Source organism: Camelus bactrianus, chromosome 12 (genome assembly GCF_048773025.1).
Source record: "Camelus bactrianus isolate YW-2024 breed Bactrian camel chromosome 12, ASM4877302v1, whole genome shotgun sequence".
NCBI classification, from domain to species: Eukaryota; Metazoa; Chordata; class Mammalia; order Artiodactyla; family Camelidae; genus Camelus; species Camelus bactrianus.
Window position 1 is genome coordinate 61,477,612 of NC_133550.1, and position 19,687 is coordinate 61,497,298.

At 50.4% G+C, this 19,687-nt stretch overlaps 2 protein-coding genes across 4 annotated transcripts; one reads left to right on the top strand and one right to left on the bottom strand.

The window, feature by feature from the left end:
* Positions 1-137: 137 nt before the first annotated feature.
* On the bottom strand, positions 138-7,421 carry C12H22orf23 (chromosome 12 C22orf23 homolog). Of its 3 annotated transcripts, none has more exons than XM_010960323.3 (7): positions 7,268-7,421; positions 6,827-6,938; positions 6,020-6,082; positions 3,008-3,190; positions 2,165-2,296; positions 1,859-1,959; positions 138-1,689 (listed from the first exon to the last, which is right to left on the bottom strand). In XM_010960323.3, the coding sequence occupies exons 2-7, from the start codon at positions 6,927-6,929 to the stop codon at positions 1,450-1,452; spliced, it is 822 nt and encodes a 273-aa protein (XP_010958625.1). In that variant the 5' UTR covers positions 6,930-6,938; positions 7,268-7,421; the 3' UTR covers positions 138-1,449. The 3 variants fall into 3 exon arrangements, 2 of the variants coding, with proteins under 2 accessions (XP_010958625.1, XP_045376626.1); XM_045520670.2 differs by having other exon boundaries at positions 7,140-7,277; XR_006726813.2 differs by having other exon boundaries at positions 1,553-1,689; positions 1,859-2,035.
* Positions 7,422-7,440: 19 nt separating this feature from the next.
* On the top strand, positions 7,441-16,195 carry POLR2F (RNA polymerase II, I and III subunit F). Its single transcript, XM_074375530.1, has 5 exons — positions 7,441-7,597; positions 9,023-9,092; positions 11,762-11,892; positions 15,488-15,559; positions 16,014-16,195. The coding sequence occupies exons 1-5, from the start codon at positions 7,578-7,580 to the stop codon at positions 16,102-16,104; spliced, it is 384 nt and encodes a 127-aa protein (XP_074231631.1). The 5' UTR covers positions 7,441-7,577; the 3' UTR covers positions 16,105-16,195.
* Positions 16,196-19,687: the final 3,492 nt, after the last annotated feature.

A 19,687-nucleotide genomic window follows, 5' to 3' on the forward strand; every position in this document is an offset into this window, starting at 1 on the left:
TCTGGGGTGGATATGCCGCAGCCAGATGGGGAGGTTCTTTTTCCCTTAAGTCAAATGTAGCATGTGGGGATGTCAGCCCAGTGGGCCCTGACCTTTCCATTTTTCAAAAGAAACCAGAAATCCAGACGGTGTGTGTGTAATTTGTAAAGTTGGCAACTGATCTGAATTTAAACCAAGGGTAGGTTGCTGTGGTGTCACAGGTGGGCTGAATTTGTCCTGGGTCCTCCAGCTCGCTGCCTCTGGGCCACGTGCTGCGGCCTTTGAGGTGGACGGCGGCTGTCCTCGTCACGTTGCACGCTTGGTCCTCAGGTTCTGGAGGGTGTGTGTGGAGACAGGCTTCCCATGGAATGTTCTGGAGCCAACCCTTGATCTGGTCCTCACTGTTTATTTGCTTGAGGCTGCAGGGCCATGTTTATTCTGCAGACCCGAACTTGGGTCATGTGGCCTGAGAGGATTATGTGAATCCCTCCAAGTGGGAGGGTTGGTTGAAATCTCTAAAATACTTTGATTTATGGGGACAGCAAAATGACAGAATCCGGGAGAGCATAGGGCTTGTGGTTGTCAGAAGACATGGGGACTGCCCTGTGCTGCGTGCCAGGCCCACGGCGCTGTCCCTGCGGGTGGGTGTCTCAGGAGCCGTCAGAGCTGAGGCTGCGGGGCTTAGACCACATGGGCTGGGAGTGGAACTCCAAGCCCAGGGCCCCCTCAGTCTGGGTCCCTCCCACCCCTTTGGGTTTCCTTCTATGGGCTGTGGGTTTGGTGGGAAGACAGAAAGCTAACTTTTAATCCTGAGTAAGCTGCTTGTTAGTTAAAAGACTCTGGCCATAGTATCTCTGTGAGCCCCAGTTTTTACCGAGGGATAATCAGCCATCTCAGGTGTTTATTGAGAGAATCAGCCGAGAGTGACCTTGGCACCCGCCACAGCGCCTGGCCTGGGGTGCTCAGAAACGCTGGTTCCTGTTTTCACTTGAAATATGCAAACAACTAGAAACCACCTGGGCTTGAAAAATTCTAACCCCTTGAATAAATAAGACTTATCCCTCAGAAAACAAAATGGTATGTGTAATGACCTATGTTAAACGTGTTTCATTGGCCAGTTAATCATAGTGGTTAAACATTTGCCCAAGGTGGTAAGAAGTCATATAAGTAGGTCCTAAGACACGTAGGAAGAAAGGAGTCATTCATTCCTAAGTTCAGAGAATCAAATGTGGAGGACATGGGGACACACAGTGGGTGAGGTAGTGGGAAGAGGGCCCAGTGGCCACCCTTAGACCCACGCCCGAGATGGTGAGACCTGGGTCTTGCTTTCAGTGTGTATGGGGGGACTCTTCCCCTGAGAAAAGACTCCAAGTCGTGTGTCTTGGTGCGTGTCTGTATCTGTGACTGGTCTCAGAGGCTCAGCTGACCTGGGATCCTTGGGCCAGGTATCCAGGAGGATCAGTCTACTTTCTAGGGTGCTGTCTCTGTCTGGGGTACCCTAGGCAGGGGCAGTGATATACAACCATCTGACATGGCTGAAGGCCAGGGTGGCTGGGCTGACCTGGGGGTGACCCTGTTTGGCAAGGGGGTGGGTGTTCCAGTGGTGGAGGCTGGGCTTCCCGCCCCTCTTGAGACAGATAAAGTGGTGGCCAGAGCCTTCCTAAGTTCCTCACTCCTCTTGTGGTCAATGTCTTCCATTTCCTGTAGTTTCTGCAGAGGAAAGCTGGGTATCAGGGAGGGAACTCCAGCAGCCACCACAGATATGAGGCTAGAGCTGAACTCCGGAAACGGCCACAGCTGACCCATTCTCTCCACTCACCTCTCGTCCTCCACACTCACATGGGCACGTCCCACCCCACTTCCCTGTGGCTTCTCCTACCTGGGAGATTTCAGTGAGGATGATCCCTTGGTACCGTCTGCCCTGCCCCAGGGCTTCCATGTCAGCCAGGAATTCTTTCCTCTCCTGGATTTCCTTCACCACTGGACAAGGAGAGGGCCATCAGGACAGGACAGTGGGGACCGTCAGGCTCCCAGGAGGGGTGGCAGGGGCGGCTCTCTTGGGAACAGGAAGCAGTTCTGGGGTCAGTTTCTCACTCGTTGGCCCTCAGGGATGTCCCCCTCCCTGGTTCTGGGCCCCTCCACACACACTCCCTTCTCCAGCATAACTGGCCCATCAGGGGCTTACGTTCTTCAAAGCGGTCCAGCTCCGGGGCTGGGTCCTCCTGTCGCACAGGAGAGGGCTTGCTTTTCCGTTCCTCTGGCTCCTTCCCGGTGGCAAAAATATTTTGCAGTCTTCGCTTTTCCTTCTCCAGATCTCCTGTTGGACCCAGATGTGGCCAAGTTAAGGCATAAAGGGTACCCCCATCCATGGTCTGTGTTCCCAATTGGGTTCGCTGGTTCCAGGGTGCCTGGGTAATGTGGGTATGGTTTTTGCAGTCCTGGCACCTTCTACCCTGGGTGCCCCTGAGCTGGTCATGTCATGTCAGACAGGGAGGGGTTGAAAGAACCTGGAAGAAAGCTTTGTCAACACGCACAGCCTACCTTGGTGCAGAGCAAGGCTAAGAAAACGCAGTGACTGCCAAGGTGCAGCCTGGGTGGAGAGGCTCCGTGGAGGTGTCGGAGGGTCTAGGCCAAGAGTTATGTCTGGTGCCAAGTAGAAAGTGGGGGATGAATGGCTCTGTGAAATAGGCTGGGGTGCAGAGGAGCCCTGGACTCCAGGCACCATGTGAGCTTGAGAGAGCAGTGGCTGTGACACCTGACTGCCAAACATTCATCAGAAATTGGTGGAAACCAGTTAACTGTTAAAGAGAGTTCTGGAAAGATGTATAAAAAGGAATATCTAGCTGGTTTCCCATACACTCTGAACACTCCCAAGCTAACGTGTGCCAAGGCTCAAGAGCTTTGGTATAACTGGCCTGAGAATTTGATTAGACGATGCCTGCTTAGCACCCTGAGGGCTGCTGGTCTCCCTGCCTGCCCCCTTTGGAGGGAGGTAAGGGAGGGGCTGCAGTCCAGGCCCCTCACTTACGGGTGGCTTGAGGCTTGAACTGCTCCCGGCTGTAGGCCCCGTTGGCCTGGCACTTGCTGGCAGGCCGGAGGTGGGACCTAGCTGCCAGGATGGGAGGCAGGTAGATGGCCGAGGCTGGCTGCTTGGAAGGCAAGACCCTCTGGCTGGAAGCTGGGCTGCACTGTAGAGGGAGAGGGTCTCCTCCTGGGGAAGGAAGGGTCAGGGTCAGGGGGTCCACCTGGCTTTTTAAAAAAAATTTTATGAAAGTGGTACCTACCTGTTATAACAAGTCAGACAGTACAGAAGTCTCCCCTTCTTTCCAACCCTCCCCCTACAATGAGCCATGGCAACAATTTGGTGGTTTTGGTCCTTTCTTTTTGATGCTTACATGTTTAATGTTCAAAGATATATATGCATACATAAGATTCTGTTTTCAAACACTGGATCATACTGTATTGTAGTCAGTAATAGACTCTTAACAACCTATCGTGGATATCTTTCCAGATCGCTCCATTTATATATAACTTATTTTTTATAAATAGAATAGATACAGTATTTATTCAACTAGTCTTTTAGTTTCAGAAATTCAGGCTGTTTCCAGGGGTATTTTTTGGTTTTGGATTTTTTTCTCTACTTCAAACAATGCTGCAATAAACATTCTTGTACATCAAGCCTTTGTCTTGGTGCTTTTATTTCTATAGATGGATTCCTAAAACCTGTTTGGTCCTGGGCGGGGAGGGATGGTTTGGATGGTAATAGACACCAACCCCTCCTACTGTCCATCCTCACTGCCTAGACCCAGAGCTGGGGCTCCTCCCCCAGGCCAGCCAAGTGTGTCCCCTCCTATCTGGCTGACTGGCCCCCTCCTCTCAATTGTCCTATAGCCCAGCTCAGAGCAGACCCTACCCACTGTTTTGATCTGACTCCTGCCGACCTCCCCTAACTTTCCAGCATTCTTCTATCATCCGCCCAGCAAATTTGGATTAAGTATGTACCCTGTGCCAGGCCCCGGACACAGCGGGTAAAGTGGGAAGTAAGATAAAGTCCTGTCCTCACAGCGCTTATGCCTGGGGTTTAGATGGTGATAAAACACGTAAGATACACAGTATGTTAGATTGTGATGGTGATAGTACAGGGATGGAGCACAGGGTGTATCAGAGCAGGATTTGCAATTATAAATAGGGAAGGGCCTTGTGGAGAGGGTGACATTTGAGAAAAAACCCCAAAGTGGTAAGAGGCCAGCCACACAGATATTTTGGGGAAGAGCATTCCAGGCAGAAGGAATGGTCAGAGCAAAGGCCTTGAAGTGGGAATGTGCCTGGAGTGTTGGAGGAAGAGCTGGGAGGTGACGGTGTGGGAATGGACTGAGCAAGGGGCAGAGTGTAGGGGGAGGAGAGGCTAGAGGTCATGGAGGGCAAGAGATGTACAGGGCCTCATAGCCTCTGGAAAGACTGGCTTTTACTCTGTGTGAAGTGGGGAGCCATGGGAGGCCTCTGCACAGAGGAGTAGAGGAATGACATGGTCCCTTTAGCTGCTGTTGAAAATACAGTAATTTCCCACTACCTTCCCCTTCTCACGTCCTCTACCGTGGTCCACACCATGGTTTTTCTCTCTTCTCTGAAGAGATGCTGCGCTTCCTAAAATGTCCCTCCTACTCTCTCCACTCCTTATTTCTACCCGTCCAGCGCCAAATGCTACCTCTTCCTTTGGCCCATTCTCAGCAAATACTTATGACTCAAGTAATTCTGGGAGTTCAGGTTGAGGAGAGGATTTTGTAGCTCGCAACAGAATTTGAACTAAGCCTCAAAACAACAAGTAGGACTTGGTTAAGAAGAGAGTAAAAGAGAAGGGATTCTAGGAGAAGAAACTAGATTCAACATCAATGCTTGGAGGCAGTGTTTTTAGAAACAAAACTTCTAAGGAGAATAAAACTGCCAGGCAAACCAGTGACTTGCGTTGGCCTAACCACTGACGCAATTAGTCCTTCAATAAATATTCTGAGCACCTAGGAGCTGGGGTAGCATGGTGAATAAGGTAGACACATTCTTGATATCCTGCTATCTACTTTTAGTTGAATTTCTAGCACATTCTCTTTGTAGCCATGCTGTAGGGGACACCAAATTATTAACAGATTACTGAGCATGGAGTTATGTGATTCAGCTGTGTTGTGGAACTAGGCTCTGGCAGCCTGAGTTGTCCTTGTCCACAAAGAGGAAGAAGATCCGACTTCTGAACTGGCTTGATGGAGCCTCCCCACCTCGGCCAGTGCTGGGCAGACACTGCCAACATTTGTCTCTGACTCTCCCTTCCCTATGCTTCTGTGGTTGTTCAGATGCCTCCCTGACTCTCCCTTCCCTATATTTCTGTGGTTGATCAGATGCCTCCTGATAGGCACCCTCTTCCTCAAGAGAAGGCAATAGCTATTGGCAGATTCAAGTGAAGTTCAGCAGGCTTGGACCCTCTGGCGTTCTCTTAAAGGCAACTTTACAGATCTCTGTTCTGCTCCATTAAATGTTGATTCAGTTAAATCTCAGAAAGCAAAGGTTGTTTTTAAGATCTTAGAGGGAACCTCATTCTTGTGCCCATGTACAGCCACATTTTTGTTTCCCTTGAAACAAAATCTGTGGTCAGAGGTGAGCTGTGGAAAGGTTTTGCATATTTTTCCCTAAGTTGGAATCCTGCCAATAATCTTGTTTCTGCTAGCTAAGCTAAGAATGAATAAAACTATAAATGAGACACAGCCTTCTCCTTTGGAGAGCTTGAATGGTATGTGAGTAAGAGGACAGCATTCAGACTATTTGGCAGGGCAGGAAGTCTTGAATGGACTGTGATCTGTTGGGAAGGCTGGCTGGAGCTGGACTGTGCCCGAAGCAAAGGCCCCATCAGGTCAACTCCCCAGGAGCAAGGGTCAGAAATACTATTTGATTTTTGTGGTCTTTCAAAATGAAGTCCCCTCCCCCTTAATATGGAGAAGCATTAGAATGGTGGCCCAGAATCCCTCTGCCCAGAAAGCCTCTGTGGATTGCCTCTTACGTTTCATGGTGTCCATGATGTGGCGCTGTTGGAAGTTAGTCAGTTTGGATTCTTTCATCATCACTGCAAGATAAAGCACTTCAATGAGGCCTCCTGGGCTGCAAGCAGATGCCTTCATCTCACCTATTGAAATTTAATATTGTATTGCCTCCTGGCCCCAATTGTACATCTGAGTACACCCTCTCTTCCTTTCCTGCTTCATTTTTTTCTATAGCACTTGTCACCGTCTAAGCTCTAAATATTTTAATTAGTATTTGTTACCTTCCTATTGGAATAGTAGCTCCATGGGAGCAAGAATTTTTGCTGTTTTTTTCTACTGCTGTATCCTCAGCACCTAGAATGATATCTACAGCACATAGTGGGGCTTTAAAATTTTTTGTTGAGTGAATGAATGAGTGAATGAATGAGTGAATGAACAAGTATTTGTTAAGTATGTGCCAGGAGCTGGAGCTAAAATTGTGAGCCAAAACAGGCATGGTGTTCTGGTGGAGTCCACAAACTGGAGGGGTGGAAGGATGTCAATTCAATGTTAATTCAGTGGGACACACTAGGTATCTGACTACAGGTTGCACTAAGCCCAGTGAAGGGAAAGGTATGTAGTAGTGTGTGGGTACATAACAATTGGTTCCACTGCGGTGGTGGTGGGTGGGAAGGAAATTAAGCTTCCCTGGGGAAATTGAAAGTGTGATCTAAGGGATGCACGGAAGTTAACTACTCTAAGCCATAAGTCATATGGGGGGAGGGGGGAACTGAGGTACAGAGGGTAACTGTTACCACCGCTTTTCTTGTGTCCTTTAATGCACTGACCTCTGAGCAGCTCACAGGTTCCTGGGGTGTAAGTGGCCGGCTTGGGGCAGCGCCAGAACCCCGTTCCTTTCGTTGCTGTCTCCACCCTCTCCTGGGAAGCCATGGGAGGGCTCTGAGGAGGGAAAAACGCAACGACACACCTCCTGTCTCTTAGGTCCAATCTCTGTTCCCGCAACCCCAAGTTTGGGAGCGGGGGTCGGGTCGCAAGAGAATCGTGACACCGCGCGTCAATATCGCAACAGTGCCCGATTCTCCCACCCTCAACAGATCCACTGGCAGATAATACACACGCGAACCGAGACCTCATCCTGACCTGGCGCCTGTGTCAGGGAAGCCCGCTCTGGAGGAAGGGGGCGTTAGGGAAGCCGTGCCTGTTGGGTGATACGTCCAAACTAAAACCTCACTCTAAAGTAAGACCCCGCCTGGGTGGCCCCTCCTCACAGAGGCTGCTGAGCTCCGGAGATCGTAACCACGTCTCTGCAGCTGCACGTGCGCTGGCGCCCCGCAGAAATACTTCTCCGATCTCTGCAACTAGAGCCTGCGACTTGCCGCTCCGGCTACCATGGTAACGCGAACACACCGCTCGACGCATGCGCTCGTTTATCGCCCCGGCCAGACTCCCGGAAGTGATTGCCTCTGGGTCACGGCGCAGGCGCAGAGTACGCGCGGCGCCGCTCGAGGCGGAGGCGCTGTGTCTGTGGGCCTCCGCGCGGGTCTGGGGAGAGAGCCAGGTAGCTGCGGCCCAGGCGTCATGTCAGACAACGAGGACAAGTGAGTTCTGGAGCGAAATGCCTTTTGCGGAGCCTCGGAAGTGACGGGTGAAGCGGAAGCCTGGCTCGAAAGAAGTTGAGGAGCCAGGCGTGGAGGGGCAGTGTCTCAAGGGACTCGGGGGGCGCTGAGGGGGCCCGCGGAGCTGGAGAAGGGAAAGGCGGGGAACCGGGAGCATAGACCCGACCAGAGGCTTAGCACAGACAGGCCCTGGCTCGAGGGTCCAGAGAGGATCACTGAAAAGATATCTTTCAACAGACTTCCGCTAAGTCGGATTCTGTGTCTTGATTTGGACATACTGAGGTGTATTAGGCATAATCCTTGCTCTCCCAGTGGGATCCCTTTCTAGAAGAGGGGACATGTCCTTAGATAATACGGGGGCTTATCTGTGAATTGCATGGTAAAAGTATGTAGTATAGAAGTAATCCAGAGGAGGGTCTGGGGACACTTTGAAGTGGTAAAAGTCTGGGAGGCTTGCAGTAATTAGGTGAGAAAAGGTAGTGACTTGTCCCAGGGTGATAGTAGTAGAGGTAGTGAGAAGTGGTTTTGAATTCTGGATTTTTTGCGGGGGCGGGGAGGAGGTAATTAGGTTTATTTATTTATTTTTTAATGGAGGTATTGGGGATTGATGCAAAGCACGCATGCTACCTCTGAGCTACACTCTTTCTTCCACCCCCGGATTTATTTTGAAGCTAAAGCCAGAAAGATTTCCTGATGTGTGGGGTTGGAGGAGAGGTCTATTCTGAAGAGAAAAATCGGGAAGTCCTCAGCATAAGTATATTAGTCAAAGCTGAGAAACGGGAGATCATCAGGGAAGTGTCAGTAGAGAAGAGGAGATGGCTGAGCGTCAGAGCATCCCAACATGGAGTGCTTGAAGGGAAAAGAGGAGAAACCAGCAAAGGAGATTGAGAAGGAGCAGCCAGGGAGTTGGGGGGACACCAAGAGAGTGAAGTGTCCTTGCAGTCAAGTGAGGAGAGTGTTTTGAGTGAGAGGAGGTGGTCTGATGTGCCAACTGCTAGATAAGGCTAGAGGACAACAAGAATGGTCCATTGGATTTAGCAACGTGGAAATCATTAACATACTCGAAAGGAGTGGCTTTGGTGGAGCCATGGAGGTGGAAGTCTTTGGAGTGAAATGATGACAGAATGGGAAGAGAAGAATTGGAAACACTGAAGACAGACAACTCTTTCATGAATTTTGCTCCCAAGGGGAGCATGGAAATAGGGCTCTGCAGGGAGGGAGTAGAAAAGTAAGCTTTGTTTGTTTTTTAAAATGGGGAAATTAAATGATTTGTTAAGTGATTATTAAATGATTCACTCATTAAGTAGATACTTATCGAGTACCTCCTACATACCATATGAGACTCAGATCTCTGCCCTCTTTGATTCTAGTAAGTCATGCTCTGACTGGCTTCTTTTTCTTGGACAGTTTTGATGGCGATGACTTTGACGATGTGGAGGAGGATGAAGGGCTAGATGACTTGGAGAATGCCGAGGAGGTCAGTATTTAGTCTTGGGTCCTCCCTCTGCAGTCCTACCTGCAGATAGCCTGTCCGGTGGTAACTGACTGAATGCATCTGCCTCCCATTTGTGGTCAAGGCAGGCTCAGTTAGAGTGAGGAAAGATCTGGTCCTGGATAGGGGAGGAGCCCCTAGAGGGTGGGCTTGAAGGCTTTTGTCCACTTGGACCACAGCGTGTGGCTTCTGGGGCAGTTAGTTCACTAACTGAAATATCCTCTTCATTCATTGAGCAAACATGTGTTGAATGTTTATTATGTGCCAGGAGCTCTGCATTGGGCTCCATAAATAGAAAGGGGGAGGAGGTATAGCTCAGTGGTATAGTGCATGTTTAGTATGCACGAGGTCCTGAGTTCAATCCCCAGTACCTCCATTAACAACAACAACAACAACAACAACAACAACAACAAAAAGGAAAGAAAGAAAGCTGGAGAAGTAAGGGCCTAGATCAGGCAGGATTTTGTAGCCTATAGGTAGCAGGAAGCCACTGATGAGCTTTGAGCTTGGGAGTGGCATGATCCAGTTTATACTTTAGAAGGATCATTCTGGCCTCAGAGTGAGGAATGAATTGGAGAGGAGCAAGAGTAAAAGAAAGAGCCCGATTAGGGAGCTCTCCTAGACCTCCAGGTGAGAGACGTGGGGCTTGGACTTAGGTGCTGGTAATGTTGGTGATAAGAAAATGGATGAGATACTTTGGTGGGTTGAATGTGGGTTTGGGAAAGTGGGAGCTGATTATGGTGATTCCCAGGTTTCTGGCTTGAGTCACTAGGTGAATGAGCTTCATAAATAAAATGTCCTGTGTGACTGATGGAGGAAGAAGTGCTTTATGTGTCCTGGAGAGAGAGTGATCCACAATTTTTTAGGCTCGGAAGCTGAAGCCCCTCTTTTCAGATTTCCTCTGTCTGCAGGACACTCTGAGGTGCTTGTTCCACTGAGTCAGAAACCCCCTCTATCCTTCTAGTCCCTTCCATCCCTGTCCTGTTGATTCTGCCTCCTACATGTGGTTCAGTCCTATTTCTGTTTCTCCATTCCTAGTGCCTCAGCCTGGTGTAGATTTTCATCGCTTTTCACCCACATTACTGTAGAAATTGTGTTACTGGTTTTCTGCCTTCAGTCTGCTGTTTGCCTTTCTGCTGCCAGAGTTGTCTTTTTCACCTTCCCACATGATGGATTACTATTGGTCTTCCAAAGTGGTCTCTCTGCTTCTGCTCTTACCCGCTACAGAATATTCTCAACAGAGTATCCAGAGTGATCCCTGTAAATCTTAAGTCAAATTGTCTCTCCTCTGCTCAGAACCCACATGCAGTGGCTTCATCTCATTCAGAATAAATGCCAAAAAGATGTACAAGGTCCTCCATGATCTGGCTACTTGCCACCTCTGTCACCTTATCTCTTCTTGCTGTCCCTGTCATGCTAGGCATTCCTGCTCAGAATCTTTGATCATGCTCTTCCCTCTTCCAGGAACACTTCTCCCTTAGATATGCATACGACCTTTTCCTCGTTTCCTCCAGGTAGTTGCTCAGGTGTCACCTCAACGAGGCCTTCCCTGACCATCTATTTAAAATTGCTGCATTCCCCCCTCCTCCCACACACCACCCTTGGCTCTCCCTGTCTTTTCTCTGTTCTTATATTACACATTTTAATTATTTTAATTTTACATATTTTAATTTTTTTCTTGTTTATATCTTTTCTTATTATAGTGTAAGTTCTATAAGGGAAAGGGTTTTTATCTGTCTTACTCGCTGCTCTATCCCAAGCACTTAGAATACTATCTGACACATCATAAGCACTTAATAAATATTTGTTGACATTATTCTTTATTATGGAATTTATTCTCCTGCCTGCAACCCTGTATCTACCTTTTGCTCTAATCATACTCCACAATTAGTTGTCCAAACTTAGCATGTTCTCTCCCTCCTCTGTACCTGTACTAATGCAGTTCAACCTGCCTTGAATGCCCTTTCCTTCCTCGTTAGCTTGGCAGCGCCTCCTCATTCTTCTAGACTAGCAGTCTTAGCTCTGGACTGCATTCCTAACCCCTAGTGTGAGGTAGCTGTCCCTCACCTTCTTGGTAAGTTTGTAGCACATACTTTTATAGCACTTGGTGTTTTGTTTACTCTTGTCTTTTTCCCAGACTGAATTCTTTGAGAACAGGAACTCTTAGCTTTCTGCCTCAGCACGTATTGTGATGTTCGCACATGACAGATGCTTAATAAGTTAATTGTTAAATATATGAATATATGAAGATGGGGTGCTTGTTCCTCTTCCTGCAAAGGGTGATTTGTTGTCTGTGCTCAAGGACTTCTTCGTATAGAGTCAGTGTTCTAGGACCACCCTATCTCCAGGCCCTCTGCTTCTCTCTTCCGGATGTGGAAGCTGGGTTTGGAATCCTTATCATGATTCCTCTCTTTTATTTGGTCTGAGACTTTGGCTAAGTTTGCTAACTCTCTGAGCCTCTAAAATGGGCATTGTAATCCCCACCTCATAAGGTTATTGTGAGCATTAAATGAGATGTTAATCAGGCAGTTGTGTGGTCACTGGCACGTAACAAGCGGTAGTGTAGTGCTGGGTATGACCATTGTCGTCAGCCTCCTCCCCCTCACCCCCAATAATGCAACCTGAGATTTTCCCTCTTCTGCCTTGGTGTCCAGGAGGGCCAGGAGAACATTGAGATCCTCCCTTCTGGAGAGCGACCGCAGGCCAACCAGAAGCGAATCACCACACCATATATGACCAAGTATGAGCGAGCCCGCGTGCTGGGCACCCGAGCCCTTCAGATCGCGTGAGTGTGTGCCTCTTCACCATCTTTTCCAACGGTCAGGCCACGAGGAGCCTATGAGCTATTGATGTGGTCCAGCCTGGCCCCAAAAACAGACCCTCCCTCCTCTCACATGCTAGACAAGGGTGGTGCTGTCCCTGTGTGCCGGGCCCTATGCTAGACCCCTGCCCTCAGAGTTTGTGATCCAGTGGACAAATAGGACATAAACATCTGAGGAGTCAAACAGCAGTATAGTAGAATAGCGGTAAGAATACAGAGCTTGATGGTTGCCTGTCAGGTTAGGGAAGCAAAAATAAAAATATAAAATCAGCCCTAGACCATTGTGGGCTGGTAAGTTGGGGAGCCATGGCTGCACCTGTTGGGCTTAAGGTGATTCTTGATTTGACCAGCCTATGGCCAGCCCAGAGGAGTGGGAGAGCCCTCTGTGCAGAGGCCACTTAGAGATGTGAAAGCACAGAACAATGCTGGGGGTTTGGGGATTTGAAATGAGCAACCTTGCCTTTTCTCTCCCAAGTTTGGAACTAATTGAAAAATAACAAGATTCAAGGGATAGCCAGTAACAGATGGAGACCAGCATGTGCGATGCCGGCCTGCACTCCATCAGCCATAGGCATTGCAGGCATCCAGAGGCCATCTCTGCAGGGCTGAGCCCGCCTGCTGAGGTGGTGGGCATCACGGAGGACAGATCTGAAAGTGCCCTCGCTGCAGGCAGGCAGCTTTGAGAAAGCAGGGACTCTTGAAGAGGCTGGGCCACAGATGCCTGCTTTTCCCCAGGCTCCCCTGTTAGATGGGTTCCCCCTCCATCCTGGTGAGGAGTAAGTGGGAGGATGGAGAGGGCAGGTGTGTTACTGCTGCTCTTGTAGAAGGCCCTCCTGGGGAAACGTGAGGCCAAGGAAAGGGGCTCTCCACTGAACTTGCAAGCTGGAGTGGGAAATGGTGGGTATCTGGAGGAGGGGTTGCTTTGAGTAGGGAATAGTGGAAAATAGAAAAAATAGGAAGAAAAGCTGGGGCCAGAATTGTGGAGCCATGAGTGCTGGAGGAGTGGTGGTGCTCAGTCTGCACACTGCTCCCCGCCCCCGAGTTTTCAAAGAGCCTTGGACGTTATCTCCTCCAGTCCTGTGGAGCGGAGGTGACCACTGTCCACTTCAATGGAGGGTTTTCTGGGTGGGCAACGTTGTTCCTTGCCCATTTGGCACCAGTAGGCCTCTTGCCAGCCTGTTGCACTCCTTGCTGGTCTGCTGCACTCGGTGCGATGATTTTGGTATCACTGGGGTCAGGATCCTCTAGGCCTGCACCATCAATTATGGTCACCACTGACTACATTTGACCATTTAAATTTAAGTAAAACTAAGTAAAAGTTCATGTTTGGTCTCATTAGCCACATTCCACTGCCCAGTAGCCCGCTGTGGCTACCGTAATGGATAGCACAGACAGGATATTTGCGTATCGCAGAGCGCTCTGTTGGGCAGTGCTCACGTCTGCTAAACATGACCCAGCAGAAAGAATACTTCATTAATTATTTTTTTCAAACAAATAGACTGTATACAAGTTAAAGTCTTTCAGCATCCAATAAGATATTGTGCTTGCACCTATTGTGGATGCGAAGCTGATTAAAGACACAATCCCCCAGTCCTGCAGGTGTTTACAGCATGGTGGGGGAGATGGACCTATTGTAAATACCCAGAACCCAGGGCAGGCAGGGTTGGTGCTTTACAAAAGGAACAAAAAGGAAAGAAGGGAGTGACTGGGGAGGCCTCAGGAAGAAATTGGAATTCAAGTGAGGACAAGTAAAGGGAGGTTTTGAACGTATCCCAGGTGCCAGAAACAGCACGAGGAAAGGTCCAGATGGAGGTATGTGTGGACTGCGGCGGGGGAGTGGCAAGTACCTTGGGGCACAAGACTGAAGAAGATGTCACTGATGCCTTGAGTGATGAGTTCAGAAGATGGGCGTGCATCTGGTGTGCAGTGTGGAGCACTTAAAAGTCAGGAGGCAGGTATTCAGAACACTACCAGGTCCCAACATCCTGCTATTCTTTGGGAGCAAGGCTCGGCTCTGCTTAGTGCTCCTTCCGATTAAGGGCTAGGGTGCCATCTGGCACTTCCTCAGCTGCTGTAAGCCCTTGGACAACCAGGGCTGGAGCTTATCCTGAGTACTGGGCATGCGATCCTGCACTTAGGAGGTGCTGAACGAATGTTTCTTGGATAGTTTTTGAATGAAGTCTCAATCCGGCTCACTGGCACCACCTGGCGGTGGCATGTTTACCACAGCCACTTCCTGGGAGCTTGTATTTTTAGAATGCTCCTAGTAATTTGATAATTATCAGGTTTGGGATCCATTAATGTCAGTTTGAGCTGGAATCAATAAGGTTGGCTTCCCAGAGGAAGTGGGCCTAGAACTGGCCCTGTTTGTGCTTGTTTGTTTTTAGCGCCTCTGCTGTGGGCCAAGTGCTGTGCTAGGGCATGGGATCCTGGGCCACCAGGTCTAATTTGGAAACTTCAAGCAAGAAGTTGCAGTATAGTGATACTGGTGCCGAGAAAAGTGTTTGTAAGATGAGTCAGGGCACTGAGGATTCAGCAAGGATTCCCAGAGCGGCGACATTTGAGCAGGCCTGTAGGGCGAGGCGGTGTTTATGTAAGGATGCAAAAAGGAGACAACAGGCTGTGTCTGGGAACTGTGGTAGTTTGCTGTGGCTGGAACGTGGCGTAAATACAAGCAAGTAGCATGAGAAGGTGCTGGAAAGGTAAGCATGGGCCAGATGGAGTGTCATGGAAGGGTGAGTGCCTGACTGCAGGCCCCACGTAGAGGCTTGTGGGGGTGTTGCCTAGACAGAGAAGGAAAATGAGGTGACCTAGACCCAGAGGCAGGGCTGGGGGCTTGAGTTAGAGCAATCAGAAGGAAGAGCTTTTGCACACGCTGGTCCTTTGTGCTGGAATACTCTGCCGTGGCCTCAGGCTCAGGAGCCTGGGATGGGTCCTGGGGAAGGGCCTTGGCAGAGTTGCTGACGTGATGAATGTTGTAGGGCTCAGTGATGAAAGCTCACACTTGGAACACCTTTCTTCAGTTTATGGATCACCAGCTTTTTAATGGGAAGTGTTAACACAGCAGGGAGGAGCCTTCTCCATTCAAACTTGGCTCTGCCACTTACTGTCTGTGCGATCTTGGGCAATTTGCTGACCTCTCTGTGCCTCAGTTTCTGCAGGAGTGAAACAGAAGTGACAACAGTACTTAACCAAGCAGCGCATAGCACTTCCTTAGTCTCTGCTCGTTAGCCAGCAGTGTGTTAGCATCATTGCTGTGTAGGCGCGGCAGGGCTTTTGTCTTCATTTTCAAATGAGGATACTGAGATTTGGAGAAAAATTCAGTTCTCTGGAGGCAAAGTTTAAGACTAGTCTGCTGGCTCCCACTGGAGTCCCCTCACTGTCAGTGCCCCTGAAGCGCCGCTCCCCATCCGCCACACCCGCCTACCTGGAAGGTGCCCTTTTGAGGGGAGGACTGGGATGCTGATCTGATCCTGTCTGTGAAGCGAGCCTCCCACTTGGTGCTGGGCCTTCTCCCTGTGCGTCTGGTCTCCCCCATCACTTGTCCCTGTACCTGCAGGATGTGTGCCCCTGTGATGGTGGAGCTGGAGGGGGAGACAGATCCCTTGCTCATCGCCATGAAAGAGCTCAAGTAAGTCACCCAGATCGTGGTTCACTGCGCCTGGGAGGCATCCTTTGGGTTCTCTGCTGTACCCCCCTCCCCCTACTTCGCTGCTGGGAAGTGTGGTTCTTGTTCCTGTAGACCCTTAGTCTGCTCAGGAGTCAGCCCACCAGGGAGGAGGGGGCTGGGAGGGGAGGACATTGATGAGACATCGACCTCTTCTGTCTGTCAGAATTTTCCTGTCCCTACCGCATCCCTCTACCCTGCCGCCTCCTCCCTTCAGCCGTGGGTCCTTCCAGACCCACTGTCCCACACTCAGGGATGCAGGAGCTTTTTTGTTGTAATTCCTTTCCTACAAAGTGCATTCATAGTTTCAAGAGGATGCTCCTAAGACTTCTGTTCCCTTGCATTCTGCACACGTTCTGTCCCTTCTGCAAAGCTGGGGTCACCAGCCCTCATGTGCCTTGACTTCTCCCCACCACAGGGCCCGAAAGATCCCCATCATCATTCGCCGCTACCTGCCCGACGGGAGCTATGAAGACTGGGGGGTAGACGAGCTCATCATCACCGACTGAGCCGGCATCATCTTCCTGGCTGTGCCTCATCCCCAGTTTCTAGTCTCACATTCTTTATACGTGTAAATAATAAACCCTTTGACTTTTCAAACCCCTCTGCCTCCAGCTACCTGCAAGGCCCTCTTGCTTCTTCCCTGTTACTGCCCTGCTGCTTGGAGGGTGCACTCGTCCCAGTGGCCCTGTGACTGTCACTTCTTGAAGAGGCACCAGGGCCCTCCCCCCGTGACTCTCCCTACATCTCGCCATCCACCAGAGCAGAGGCGGCTGCAGGGAGACACCTCAGCTGCCTTCCCAGCAGACAGACGAGCCTTTGTGCCCAGGGAACTGGTTGCCACGGAAACCCCCAATTTCCTTTCCAGTGGGGACTGGCTGCAGGGGCTTCTCCCTTCTCAGGAGTATCACAGAGCAGGTCTCATCAAGCCACCCATTGTTTCCTAAGGACCTGCCTCGAGTCTCTTATCGTGGGCTCGGATCCCCTTTCAGGAGCCTGTGCCCCAGCAGGAAGCCTGGGGATGCAGTGATCTCCTGCCCTCCCCAAGAGAGCCCTGCTGGGCAAGTCAGCAGCTGGAGCGAGGGCCGAGCACCTGCCCACCTCTTCCCCCAACCCTGGTCCCCACTTGTTAGGCCACTCCCTGCACACTGTCCTTGGTGACCCACCTCTCTGGTCTGCCACACCCATACCTTCTCATTCTTAGCCTCTGGAAAGATGTCATTTCTCTTCTGTGTGGGGCCCTGCTCCTACAAGGCCTTCCCTAGGATGGGTGCTGGGATGATGGCGGGCAGGGAAGCAGGGCTTCTGGGTTCAAGGCATGACATTAAATCAGGACCAGAACTCCTCTTCCTCTGCTCTAGGTCCTAGTGGGGCCTGTTCTTACCCAGCCTGCAGGAAGACCAGTCAGTCACACTGGTTCTTCCCTCCCTCCAGGCCGGGTGGAGGGACCTCAGGGAGAGGGTATGTATTGACACTAACAGGGATAGAAGGGAAGATTGGCTCCCTCAATATTCCAGCCTTGACCTCCATTCTGCTGCCAGCTCCCCTTCCGGGAAGAGGAGGAGCAGGCTTGCCTGACCTCTGCAAGAGGCAGGGCGCTTGAGGGTGGGTGCACCCTGGACAGGGTGGGAGCCATGAGCATCCCCAGGAGCAGGAGGGGTGTTTGCTGCTCTGGAGAAGGGTTAATTCAGGGAGCAGTGGACTTCGCACCCCCTTCCACCCTCCTCCAAGCCTGTGGAATCCTTTAATCAAGTTGGGTGCTGAAATTTCAGCTCTGAAATGCCGCCTTTGTGCTGGCATCCAGGCGGCTGCCCCAGAGTGCGGGGGTCATTTTCTCGGCCCCGTTTCTCTAAATGGTCTCTTTGTTCCTGCTGGGCCGCTCAGTATCAGATGTGATTAAAGGGAGATGGGGTTTGGGTGGAGGAGGAGAGAAGGGGCTGGGAGAGGGAGGGGGTTAACCCTTAGGGGATAGGGTGTAGAGGAGATGGAGAAAGGGTGTTTTTCCTCCCACCTCCCCCTTCCCGTTCTGCTCCTCTTTCAAGGAATCAGTCCTTGCTACTCAGCTGGCCAAGACTGGGCATAGTCTTCTCAGTCCTCTCCAGAAACACCTGTCCCCTTCTCTGTTTACACTCAGAGCCCCTACTTTACTGAGGCCTGAGCACATTGGAAGCATAGGTCTAAGGCATGAACACAAGCCAGGTCTTCCGACTTCTCCAGGGTTATTTGTTCTTTTGGGCCGCTTCCCCGCCTCCCGTGTCCCCAGTGACTTCCCAGACGATCTTCGTGAGGTGCAGGGTCCTGGAGGTGGTAGTTTCACCTTCTCAATGTAGCCCTTCCCACTCGCCCCGCTCCATGTCCACAGTCCCACTGAGCACAGGTGCAGACCGGAGGTGACAGCAGACCAGACATGGACTAATGTCCTGCTTTTCACTAGCAGGAAAGGGTGGGTTGTAAAAATTATGAGCACATAAGGTTAGTACTGATTTGTCCCTAACAAAGTTCTAGAATAGGCTACTGCATATTTGAAAACACTTATATAATAAAAGATTTTGGAGCTAGGGTAGGGTTTCTAAGAACGCTGCTGAAAGTGAACCAAATACTCTTTTTTCAATGGTTATTGATCTGGTAGGTTGGGGGATTGCCACGGACAGAGTGAACCTTGACTTTAACAAGACATCAGACAGTCTTTCTGTGGCCAGGATGGAGAAGTATGTACTTTAAGGTGATATAATTAGATAGACTGAGAAGTGATTGGACACTCTTTCCTTGAGAGTACAGGTAACAGAACTGATGATGGAGGGGTATTTAGTGGCGCACACAGGGCCTTTCCCTCTTCTTCCCAACCTTTTTTATTAGTGACCTGAATGAGGGTATTCAAGTTTCAGAGACGTAACTCTGAAGGAGAGTTATAGGTTGGATTCAGAAAATTCCAAAGGATTTAAGATAAGTGACGAAATGGTCAAATCCAACAAGATGAAATCTGTTAAAGGTCAGTATAAAATCCTGCATTTATCTCCGACACAACAAAATCAACAAAACACCAGAAAACAGCTTATATACAGTTCGGGGGTGATCTGACTTGGCCGCAGGTTTTATGCACAAGAGCAGGGGTTCTGCTTTGTGGCAGCCACAGCTTTGGCCAGGTGGCCTGAAGAACTTGCGTGCCACAGCCTCCAGTTGGCAGTTTGGCCTCCCTGGGGGACTGGGCTAGTTCTTGGTGCTCCGTATCCCACCCGAGATCCTAACTAGGAGGTGAGGGGCTGGAGCCCACAGGCAGAAGAAACAGATACAGAGCTGGGGATGCTGGTCTGGAGCGGTGAAATAAGCATCGCTCCAGGTGACAAGCGGAAGGAGGGCAGGTGGAAGAGATGGTGGTTAAGAGCGCAAGCCTTGGAGTCAGCTGGCTTCATATTCTGGCGCTAGCACTTCTTGGCACCAGCCTCTCAAAGTGTCAGTTCTCCATCTGGAAAATGGGGATAATGATTGGACCCACTCCCTCATAGACCTGAACGGTACAAAGCACTCAGCCGGGGAGTGCGCAGTGCACGGTAGCTATTAGTTACTATGAGCTGGGTATAAGGAAAGACTTCCAACCACCAGAGCTGTCCATCAGTGGAGCATGGGGGAAGACATTTCCCCTGTCCCTGAGGTGGAGGAGCTCCTAGCCCCCGAGTGCAGGTTGGAATTCTGCTGAGGAAAGAGCTTTTGGGAAGGGAGCCCTGAAGGATTAGATGGCATGTCTGCCATCCTGCTTTACGCTCAGACGTGGGCAGCTGCTATGAGGACTCACCTGGATCCTGCACTGGGGGTGTGTGTGTGTGTGTGTGTGTGTGTGTGTGTGTGTGTGTTGGGGGAGCTGGCAAGAGGAAGGTACAGTGAGAGGAGGCCCATCCTCCATCCTAATGGCAAGATGGCAAGACAGCAGGCCTGACCCACCTTTCTTTCAAATACCTGTTCCTTGAATTCTTGGCAAGGCCCTCTCTCTCTCGGGTGAGCAAAGGGGCTGCTTGGAAGGCACTCTGGTGAGTTCCAGCTGAGCCAGCAAGCGGCCCACCTGCAGTGTGGGCACAGCTGGGCTGCGGCCAGGGCTCC

Coding starts and splice junctions, on each gene's coding strand:
- C12H22orf23 (XM_010960323.3), bottom strand. CDS start 6,929: ATGGCTTCCCAGGAGAGGGTGGAGACAGCAACGAAAGGAACGGGGTTC. Junction 6,083..6,826: donor AACCTGTGAGCTGCTCAGAG/GTCAGTGCATTA, acceptor TTTATCTTGCAG/TGATGATGAAAGAATCCAAA. Junction 2,297..3,007: donor GTTCAAGCCTCAAGCCACCC/GTAAGTGAGGGG, acceptor TGGGTCCAACAG/GAGATCTGGAGAAGGAAAAG.
- POLR2F (XM_074375530.1), top strand. CDS start 7,578: ATGTCAGACAACGAGGACAA. Junction 9,093..11,761: donor ACTTGGAGAATGCCGAGGAG/GTCAGTATTTAG, acceptor CTTGGTGTCCAG/GAGGGCCAGGAGAACATTGA. Junction 15,560..16,013: donor ATCGCCATGAAAGAGCTCAA/GTAAGTCACCCA, acceptor TCCCCACCACAG/GGCCCGAAAGATCCCCATCA.